Here is a 10,471-nt window from a genome sequence, read left to right as displayed (position 1 = left end):
GTTTACGGAGGTGTGTACACGATTGAAGGATGCGGCGAGGGTTACTTTTATCCAACATGGGTGGCAGCATGATCTTAGGATTGACCCACCTTCGTTTTATGCGTTATACATACTCTACATGTTTTCTTTGTATTTCGCCTTTTTATTTTTCGTTTGTGCGAGAAGACTTTATTTGGTTGTGTGCATCGTAGTATGCAGAGGCCGGGTGTAATGCTTAAATCTTTTAAATAATAAAGCGCCCCTTTTCGAAAAATATGTGTTAAACCACTACCACGCACCAGACCATTTTATTTTTTCGCGAATATGCAAAGCTTGCATATCATTTCATCGATAGATGGAGCAGAAGCATAGCACAGATTAGATACCTCACATTACATACACTAGCAGGCGCAAACATGATGGCCCGAGCACGAGGAGGAGGGAGTGCTCATCCCCAAAGTCCTACGCAAGGCTAACTCTCCGAGATGACGTATCCTATCGCGGTGGTGTCGGCTCGAGCACAACATCGGGCATCCTCTTGGATGGATTGCATCACGCGATTGGCAGGTGAGCGTGAGTGATCGAAAATACATTCAAGGAAACGGGCACCGCTGCTGCTGCTGCTGCCGCCTCGTGTATTCCTCGACCGCGGCACGGAGGGCAAAACTGGGGCGCGCGAGCGGTAGGGCGACGCCGGCGACGGCCACGCCTTCGGGCGACGGCATCCCGTCGAGCCAGCAGCACCCGGCCACGCCGGCTTCGCAGGTGAACCCATCTTCGTCGGCACGAGGCGACCATGGTATGATGACCGAGGACGGAGACGACGAGGCGGCCAGCTTCCTCTGACACTGGCACTGGCAGTGCCAGAGCACCGCCTCCGGTTCTTCCTTGCTCGTGCTTTGCAGTCCCGGGGCCGACATCGTCGCCGTCGCCTCCCCGGATTCCTCCTCGACCGTGTCCCGCTGGATTGCCTGTCGTAGCTCTGAAATTTCTTTCTCTGCTCTCGCCAGGGCTGCCTCGAGCTCCTCCCTCTTCTTCACCTCCTCCAGGTACAGCTCCTCGTGCTCTTTGGCCTGCAATGCAAGGTCTCGAATCAAAAAATGTTTCCAACTGGAATTGGCTAGTTTATGATGAATTTGGGTTTCTGACAAGGGGTTGTACTTTCAGGAGAGATGTGGCCACTTCTTCGTCTGCCTTGTGGCGCCTGCGGGATTCGTTTAGAGCTCTGTTCATCAGGTCCTCGGCTGCTCTGCATGCCTCCGTGAGTTCATCATAGAACCCCAATTCAACCTCAATGTCATCATCATCCTAGAAGAGAGAACAAAATTCAGAAGCGTGCCATCCTGACATTCTTGCAAAAGGCAGTGTTCGAAAATTCAGGAGAAGTCGTTGAATGATCTGACTCACCTCTTCCTGGTGAGTTGACAAACGAAGGACTTCATGGCCAGGATTAGGGAGCAACGGTGCAGTGACAGCAGATGATGCAATCTCTACTTTCGCTTCCCTACAGTGGAAATCTGAGTCAGTTTCCTAAGGTAAATTGCGGAAAGTTCTGGCTCATAGATTTTGGAAACACCGTTTTCAATTAGTCTCACCAGTAGAAAAAATTTAGAATGCTACGACATCGGATTTTTTTTTAAAAAATTTTACCTTGTGCAGATTAACTGCTCCTTGCAGACGAACCAGATCTTGCACGATGGATCAGCTCTCTGCATTATCGCTGCTGCTGTCCTGCAAGTAGGCCTGTCAAGTTTTCTGAAACCCCAAAACAAGAAACTTCAGTTGTGAATAATCATCTCTTTATTAGACTGATAAAAACATACAGAGCATGTCTGAATTTGCAAGAAACAGAGTTCCGTCAGGAGGATATCATACGTGGAGTACTGCCGGTCCGCGGCAGCCGAAACCACCAGCTCGGTGATCCCGCGCAAGCCAATGAGCTCGACGAGGCCGGACGCGACATCCTCCTTCTCAATCACCAGCTTCTCACACCTCACCTGGAGTTTACGGACATTGTGCAAGTCGATAAGCAGATGAAACCTTTCAACCTTGTGTTAAGAAGCTGAGTGTTGAAGAAATGGAAAACGCTCTTCAACATTCAACCGGAAGAAAACAGAGTAGTACCTTGGTTTTCCGGCACTCATGGACGTAGTCGTCCAGCATCTTGTCCGCCTTGTCGCGCTCCATCCGTCTGAAGGAGCTCACCTGCTCCGAGCTCAGCTTGCTGGCATGGAACTTGGCTCCCACTGATGGAGATAGATAACCAAAAAAGGTCACCGACGATGCACTTACAGATGCCGGCCGGAAACATGCATGCGCGATGAAGGCGAGCACGTACTGACGGGGATCATCTGCGGCGGGACGTGCACGTGCGTGACGACGACCGTGGTGGCTGTGGCTCCGCCGCAGAGATGGCCGAGAGCCCACGACAGCGTCGACCGCCCCGCCCTGCGCTCCGCCGGCACCACGACGAACACCTTCCTATTGTTCTCGTCCTCCACCGCCACCGCCACCGCAGCCTCCATCGATCGATCGTCCCCGCCGCGGCTGGCTCCTCCTCGGTTCTTGGAGCTCGCACCAGGACCTTGCGGTTGAGGACGCGCGGGTTTAAGCTATTCTAGCTTGTATGTAGAGGAGACTTTGGACCTAGCGGACGGGAGGGAGACGGTGGCGCGTCGCCGTGGCCCGTGGGAAGAGGAGGAAGCCACCGGCGGGACGCGACAGCGACGTGGGACACGGAGGAGCCGACCGACCCGTCGGTCAACTCCGAAGCTCAGGTTGTTCTGAGCTCGCTTGTCGCGTCACTACAGGACTTTTGCTCGGTTTGATGCCGAATGATTGCCGTGTCACTGCGTTTGACTGGTTATTTCTCGTATATAGTTTCCGCTGCACGGCAGGATATAAAGATGCTGCGAATATTGCATCATATGCTCAACGCCTCAACCTCAACACCTACGGCCACTTCTTTCAAGCAGCTCTTAGAGCATCTTTAATGGATGGTGTAAATTTGGACGTGTATATCTCCATATACACGACCATATACACCTTGCTAAATTATACACCTCCCAGTTTTTCACTGAAACGTGTAAATTAGGATGTATATATTTCCAACGGCTATATTTTCAAACGGCTATATTTCCAACGGCTATATTTTTAATGGCCATATTTCCGATCTATATAAACCACCCCTACCACCTCTCTTCCAGCACACTTCTACCTGTGACTTCTCTTCTCACCTAGATTTCTCTATCGTTTCTCACGCAACACAATGAACTCATCCACTTGGGACATGAGTTCTTCGTCATCTTCATCTGGCGACGATGAACTCATACTTGCAGCATTCGCCGAGCGCGAGGAGCAAGAGAGGAAGAACGCTCGACGCCATGGCGGTTCCAAGCATGGACGTCAGTCAATCGATCGAGGAAGAGATGCCGGATTTGTTCTTCTGTGGGATGACTACTTCAAAGAGATTCCTCGCTTTCCCGAACATTTGTTTCGACGAAGGTTCGTAATTAGTACACTTCTCTGCTTTGGTCATTTTTTCATTTCCCTGTCTCATTTACTTTTTATGCACAGATTTAGGATGTCGCGTACTTTGTTCAACCACATAGCTGATGGTATACTTGAGCATGACTATGATGGTTTTTTTACGCAAAAAAGAAGTGCTTCTGGAGCTCTTGGGTTACATCCTCTGCAAAAGATGACTGCGGCAATGCGTATGCTAACATATGGATTAGCAGCTGATGGTGTTGATGAGTACATCCGGTCCGCTGAGTCGACTAATTTAGAGTCTTGCAAGAAATTTGTGATCAAAGTTTGTGAAGTTTTTGGGGAAAAGTACCTGAGATCTCCAAATGAAGAAGACATTGCTAGGTTACTTGCAATAGGGGAGGAAAGAGGATTTCCCGGTATGTTAGGGAGCATAGATTGCATGCACTGGGGGTGGAAAAATTGCCCCAAAAAATGGCATGGCATGTTTAAAGGCCATGTGAGCGAGCCCACTATGATCTTGGAAGCAGTTGCTTCACAAGATCTTTGGATTTGGCATGCTTATTTTGGTTTACCAGGGTCTCTGAATGATATAAATGTTCTTCAACGTTCTCCTGTTTTTACAAAGCTAGCCGAAGGCCAAACTCCTCCAGTGAATTATAGCATCAATGGCCATCAGTACACAATGGGGTATTACCTTGCAGATGGTATCTATCCACGGTGGGCAACATTTGTGAAGAGCATACCAGCTCCAACTAGCAGAAAGCATAAAACTTTTGCCAAGAAGCAAGAGGGGGCTAGGAAAGATGTGGAACGAGCCTTTGGAGTTCTGCAATCCCGTTTTGCCATTGTTCGTGGACCTGCTAAAGGATGGAAACGTAAAGAAATCACTGATGTCATGAAAGCTTGTGTCATAAAGCACAATATGATAGTTGAAGAGGAGCGACAAACTGGTCGGCAAAGCTGCACTTTTGAGGCAATGGGAGAAAGAGTCACAGTCTCTCGTACTCATGCGGAAGAACTGAGCTCTTTTATTCAGATGACTCACCGGATTAGAAATTTCGATGAACATGATCAGCTTAAACTTGATCTAATTGACCATGTGTGGCAAAAGTTTGGAAACGAGTGATGTCCTAGTTATAAGTTTGTAATCCATTTCTTTTCATGTAGTTTTAATTTATGCAATGAGTGATGTAATCCATGTCTTTGTAATGCAGCTATCAAAAAAAATATTTATGCAATGAGTGATGTAATCCATGTCCTCAACTAGCAGAAAGCAGTAAATAGTTCTTACAACTACAACATATAGTTCACATTACCCCAGGCCGCGAGCAAGGATCTCCTTCTGCTTATCTTGGTAGAACTGCTTTAGCACATCAGTCATACCACTAGTGTCGATGAGCATGACCCTCTCATCTAATTCAAACTGTCTCCGTGCATCCTCCCTCTCATTTCGTGCATCTTCATTCTTTTTGAGTGCAATCTCCTCTTTTCGCAATTCCAATTGCTGTGCGTAGCGAGCATTTCTTGCCGCCTCTTTGATCTCATCCTTCTCTAGATTTGCTGCCCACACAGTTTCTAATGACAGCTTGCAAGCACTGTCATCAGCTTTACCTCTCTTATCCTTCTTCACACCATCAGGTCTTTTCTCATGTTCAAGAGCATCAGTGCGTATCGAGGTAGCATCAGTACGTACCGAGGATGCATCACCCAGATCATTGGTGGCTGTGCCCGGACTTGCATCAATGGTCTTCTTTTGTTTCTTAAGAGAAGTTTTAACTTCTCTTGTCTGCCACTTTGGATACTTCGAAAACTCTACATAGCAATGCATCAGTGTGAAAGGCTTCTTTTTTTTAAGATCCATTTCCTTGAACAAAATGTGTGCATCGTTTGTCTGCACATATAAATATGTTGTCAAAATAAGCACAACACATATAGAATATTGCACATCACATATAGAATTACAAGAAATGTGCATACCTTTTTTTCTATAGTCCTTCCACTTTCTTGCCTATTTAAAATCTGCTGAAGGCAACCACAAAATTTAGAGGTCTCTCTGTTAATCGTTGTGCAACGGCCATTGATTGCATTAGCATTACGCTCCGGCCATGATGATTCCTTGTGTGTGTTGTAGTACTCTGAAATTCTATCCCAATAAGCATCTCGATTTTGATCTGTCCCAACAATATCCAAACTTGTATTTGCCCATGCTGCTATGAGAACCTTGTCCTCATCACTAGACCAATTTTTTCCTTTGTTGGATTTTCCTTTCTCTGTTATTGCAGAACAATGCTGAGTTGATGGAGTTGCCTGCTCTCCAATTGGACTATCTGGTTGTGTTTATGTGTAACCAAAACCAATGGTGTCCAAGAAGCTTTGGTCACCATCCATCTGCAAGCAACCAATGCATAGCTATTTTAGACCATAATCTGACATCAAATTGACATGGGCAAGCAACAATTTGCAATAGACAAATACCAAATATCAACACCAGATGGAGAAAGCATTGCAATTTTCTGCTTTTCCCCGCCCACTCGGCCTCACTGCTTCGATTCAGAGCTGCCTCTCCCCTGCCCGTCGACCTCACTCCTCTCCCCAGGCCGCAGGCCGCCGGCCTCCCCAGCCTGTTGACCTCCTACCTCTCCCCAGGCCGCAGCTAGCGCCGCCCGCACCCGCACTCCGCCGCCCGCATCCTGCCCCGCCGCCCGCACAGCGCCGCCCCGCCGCCCGCATCTCGCACGACACTGCCCACAGCTAGCGCCACCCGCTGCCCGCACAGCCTTCCCACGCGGCCGACCTCCCGCCGTCGCCAGATCTAGCTGCAGGGCATGCCCCCCCCCCCCCCGTCCCTGCCCTCCCGCTCGTGAGCAAGGCCGGAGAGGAAGAAATTGTTACCTTGGGCAACGGCCGGAGAAGAAACGCGACGGCGACCTGGGGGCGAGCTCCTCCGATTCTTCCTCCGGGCGGGCGCGGGATGAAGCAGCCGTCTCGTTTCCGCGAGCTGATGAGCGTGGCTTGCTCGTGTATATTTCCATGCCTCATACCGTCATGGACTGGGCGTGGATGTTTACACGCCCTTTTACATGAGTCGCTGGGAGTAATTTTTTAGCTGGCATCGTGTATATTTGCTATACACGTCCATATAGATGATCCACTAGAGATGCTCTTAACTTAACTATAAGCCGGCTCAAGTTTAACTTCAAAATGGACTTTACTGGAAGGCTTGAAAATTTGGTTTTCGAAAAGAAAGAAAATGGGCTTTTAAGTTCTGTTGGAGCTGCAACATGCCAGCCCTCGCGGAAGTGGATCCTCTAAAATGAAGGAGGAAAGTCACCTAAGTTACAGTGCAATCTAGTGTAAAACAGAGAAGGAAAGTCACGGACACTGTAGCGAACACTGTATTTATCTACTGTACACATTTATTGTTGATATAAATAAATTAAAAATCAATTTTATTGCATCATAATTTTGTTTGTATGTGAATTTTATAAATGTATAAAGTAGATTTATAATTTGCAAATTAATTCAAGTCATTTTAGTCTTAATCATATGAATGTGAAGGAGGGAAGTTAGAAAACTGTAGCTTAGAGCAACTCCAACGGGCCGACCCAAACGGACGGCGTTTTTGTCCGTTTGGGTCGGCCGCCCGCCCGCCGTTCGTCCTCTTTTAGATTTGGGTCGGCAGTGCGTCCAACGGACCGACCCATTTCATGACCGCGCGCGCTTAGATCATGCCAGCGGCTATGCCGTCGCCCTGGTTTTGGCGCTCCAGCACGCGGGGAAAAGCGGCCTAGCGCGCACTGGTTTTGGTGCTCCAGCGCGCGGGAAAGGTTCGCGCGTGCGCCGCGGCCGGCACTCGTTATAAGAAGACGCTCCTTTCACACTCTGTCCGCCACCCACTCGTCTCGCCCCCTCCTCACTAGCCTCGCCGCCTCTGCGCCACCATGTCGATGCGCTGCCTGGGCGCTTTAGATTTTCACGGAGTCCGCGAGCACCGCTCCAGCGCCTTCTCCTTCGAGATCTGGTTTGGCGAGAAACACCTCATCCTCAGCACCTTCGACACCGCGGAGGAGGCGGCCCGCGCGCACGACGCGGCGGCGTGGCGCCTCCTGAGGCCTTGTCGGGATATGAATTTTCCCGACATGTCAAGCCAGCGGGCGCAGGATCTCGTGCCTCTCCCGCGGCTTTTCACCGACGAGGATCGTCGTGTCCACCGGAGGCGGCAGCATCGCCTCGCCAGCACAGAGATGGACGTGGAAGCCATGGTGGTGTGGTATGAATGCTTCCCGCAGGACATCGTCGACGAGCGCCAGTTCTACAAGCAAAGGAGGGTGGAGAGGGACGCGAGAAGGACGGAGAGGGATGCCTATCGGGAGGACAAGCATGCACGGAAGTAGGCCGCTCAATTGAAACTGAAGCCACGAGAAACGTCAGGTTGGGACTTCGAAGACAAGCAGCACGCTGACGCCTACATTCAGACGTCGGAGGAGGACATTACCGAGTCGGAGTCGGAAAGCGACGAGTAGTTGGTCTTTTCTTTTATCTGTGTACGCTAAAACTATCTATATATCCTTTTTTATCGGAAAAAATGGTCGTCGGCGTCAGCGATGAAGCAGGCGGGGGGAGGGTGTGTTGTTCGATGTGGAAAGGTCGATGTGCCACCGACCAGCGGGCCCGGGGAGGAAAGAGGGCAAGCGCGCACGCATCCGTCTTGTGCCCGCGCCGACATAAATCCAGCTCAAAAATAGGCCAAGAATGGGTCGGCAGGCGGACGAAAGCGGACGAGCGTCCGTTTGGGTCGGCGCGTTGGGCCGACTTTTCTGTCTGCACCGACCCAAACGGACAGCGGCGAACGAAATGGGTCGCCCCATTGGAGTTGCTCTTAGGTGACTTCCCTGCTTCATGTTAGAGGATCTATTTCCCTCCCTCAACTCAATTTTACGCTTCCAGAGGACTTTATGCTCCTCCCCGGGATTTTATGCTCCCTTCTTGCTCACAGTGATGCCAGCGTGTACACCAAGGAGGAAGAACACAATGGCTTTGCCGAGAGACACTCCCTCACTTGGTAACCCCCGGGCTACATTGTTTCTCCTGCCTTCATCTCTTTTTTTGCGGGGGTAAAGAGTTTTATTCCATATGCATAAGGGTTACAATCGAGAGAAACCAACTCCTCAATACAAGGTGGTCCACGCTGAAGCCATACGGCAGTAGTATGATAACCCACAAGTATAGGGGATCACAACAGTTTTCAATGGTAGAGTATTCAACCCAAATTTATTGATTCGACACAAGGGGAGCCAAAGAATATTCTCAAGTATTAGAAGCTGAGTTGTCAATTCAACCACACCTGGAAACTTAATATCTGCAGCAAATTGTTTAGTAGCAAAGTAATATGATGGTAGTGGTAATGGTGGCAAAAGGTAATGGTAGCAAAAATAATATTTTTGGTATTTTGTAGTGATGATAACAATAGCAACGAAAAAGTAAAAAAAGCGAAGAACAATATATGGAAAGCTCGTAGGCAATGGATCGGTGATAGAGATATGCCGGATGTGGTTCATCATGTAATAGTCATAACCTAGGGTGACACGAACTAGCTCCAATTCATCAATGTAATGTAGGCATGTATTCCAAATATAGTCATACGTGCTTATGGAAAAGAACTTGCATGACATCTTTTGTCCTACCCTCTCGTGGCCGCGGGGTCCTAGCGGAAACTAAGGATATTAAGGCCTCCTTTTAATAGAGTACCAGACCAAAACATTAACACATAGTGAATACATGAACTCCTCAAACTACGGTCATCACCGGAAGTGGTCCCGATTATTTTCACTTCAGGGTTGCCGGATCATAACACATAGTAGGTGACTATATACTTGCAAGATAGGATCAAGAACTCTCATATATTCATGAAAACATAATAGGTTCAGATCTGAAAGCATGGCACTCGGGCCCTAGTGACAAGCATTAAGCATAGCAAAGTCATAGCAATATCAATCTCAGAACATAGTGGATACTAGGGATCAAACCCTAACAAAACTAACTCGATTACATGATAAATCTCATCCAACCCATCACCGTCCAGCAAGCCTACGATGGAATTACTCACGCACGGCGGTGAGCATCATGAAATTGGTGATGGAGGATGGTTGATGATGACGATGGCGATGGATTCCCCTCTCCGGAGCCCCAAACGGACTCCATGTCAGCCCTCCCGAGAGAGTTTAGGGCTTGGCGGCGGCTCCGTATCGTAAAACATGATGAATCTTTCTCCTTAATTTTTTTCTCTCCGAACACGAATATATACAGTTGGAGTTGAGGTCGGAGGAGCTCCAGGGGGCCCACGAGGTAGGGGGGCGCGCCCAGGGGGGCAGGCGCGCCCCTCACCCTCGTGGCTAGGGTGTGGGCCCCCTGGTCTTGATCTTTTGCCAGTATTTTTTATTGTTTCTAAAAATAGTCTCCGTGAAGTTTCACGTCATTTCGGGAACTTTTGTTTCTGCACATAAATAACACCATGGCAATTCTGCTGAAAACAACGTTAGTCCGGGTTAGTTCCATTCAAATCATGCAAGTTAGAGTCCAAAACAAGGGCAAAAGTGTTTAAAAAAAGTAGATATGACGGAGGCGTATCAACTCCCCCAAGTTTAAACCTTTGCTTGTCCTCAAGCAATTCAGTTGACAAACTGAAAGTGATAAAGAAAAACTTTTACAAACTCTGTTTGCTCTTGTTGTTGTAAATATGTAACGCCAGCATTCAAGTTTTCAGCAAAGATTATAAACTAACCATATTCACAATAACGCTTAGGTCTCATGTTTACTCATATCAATGGCATAATCAACTAGCAAGCAATAATAATAAATCTCAGATGACAACACTTTCTCAAAACAATCATAATATGATATAACAAGATGGTATCTTGCTAGCCCTTTCTGAGACCGCAAAACATAAATGCAGAGCACCTTTAAAGATCAAGGACTGACTAGACATTGTAATTCATGGTAA

General features: G+C 48.3%; 2 protein-coding genes across 3 annotated transcripts; both read right to left on the bottom strand.

The window, feature by feature from the left end:
• Positions 1-264: 264 nt before the first annotated feature.
• Positions 265-2,712, bottom strand: LOC123131981 (U-box domain-containing protein 33). 2 transcript variants are annotated; one of them, XM_044551810.1, is made up of 7 exons: positions 2,272-2,712; positions 2,104-2,170; positions 1,855-1,976; positions 1,630-1,734; positions 1,387-1,483; positions 1,141-1,287; positions 265-1,052 (listed from the first exon to the last, which is right to left on the bottom strand). In XM_044551810.1, exons 1-7 carry the CDS (start codon positions 2,502-2,504, stop codon positions 573-575), a joined length of 1,251 nt encoding a protein of 416 aa, XP_044407745.1. In that variant the 5' UTR covers positions 2,505-2,712; the 3' UTR covers positions 265-572. The 2 variants fall into 2 exon arrangements, with proteins under 2 accessions (XP_044407745.1, XP_044407692.1); XM_044551757.1 differs by having other exon boundaries at positions 2,104-2,225; positions 2,318-2,703.
• Positions 2,713-4,783: 2,071 nt separating this feature from the next.
• On the bottom strand, positions 4,784-6,510 carry LOC123185560 (glutathione S-transferase T3-like). The gene is made up of 4 exons (XM_044597454.1): positions 6,364-6,510; positions 5,853-5,859; positions 5,449-5,741; positions 4,784-5,362 (listed from the first exon to the last, which is right to left on the bottom strand). Exons 1-4 carry the CDS (start codon positions 6,508-6,510, stop codon positions 4,784-4,786), a joined length of 1,026 nt encoding a protein of 341 aa, XP_044453389.1.
• Positions 6,511-10,471: the final 3,961 nt, after the last annotated feature.

This window comes from Triticum aestivum, chromosome 1A (genome assembly GCF_018294505.1).
Source record: "Triticum aestivum cultivar Chinese Spring chromosome 1A, IWGSC CS RefSeq v2.1, whole genome shotgun sequence".
Classification (NCBI taxonomy): Eukaryota; Viridiplantae; Streptophyta; class Magnoliopsida; order Poales; family Poaceae; genus Triticum; species Triticum aestivum.
Note: the sequence above shows the minus strand (reverse complement) of the source record. Positions and strands in the feature narration are given on the sequence as shown.

Excerpts from the sequence above, each read along its gene's own strand:
- LOC123131981 (XM_044551757.1), bottom strand. The coding sequence starts at position 2,504 with ATGGAGGCTGCGGTGGCGGTGGCGGTGGAGGACGAGAACAATAGGAAG. Across the intron at positions 1,484-1,629 it reads GAGCAGTTAATCTGCACAAG|GGAAGCGAAAGTAGAGATTG; the intron begins GTAAAATTTTTT and ends TTTCCACTGTAG. Across the intron at positions 1,053-1,140 it reads TGGCCACATCTCTCCTGAAA|GCCAAAGAGCACGAGGAGCT; the intron begins GTACAACCCCTT and ends CTTGCATTGCAG.
- LOC123185560 (XM_044597454.1), bottom strand. The coding sequence starts at position 6,510 with ATGAGGCATGGAAATATACACGAGCAAGCCACGCTCATCAGCTCGCGG. Across the intron at positions 5,363-5,448 it reads GAAGGACTATAGAAAAAAAG|ACAAACGATGCACACATTTT; the intron begins GTATGCACATTT and ends TTATATGTGCAG.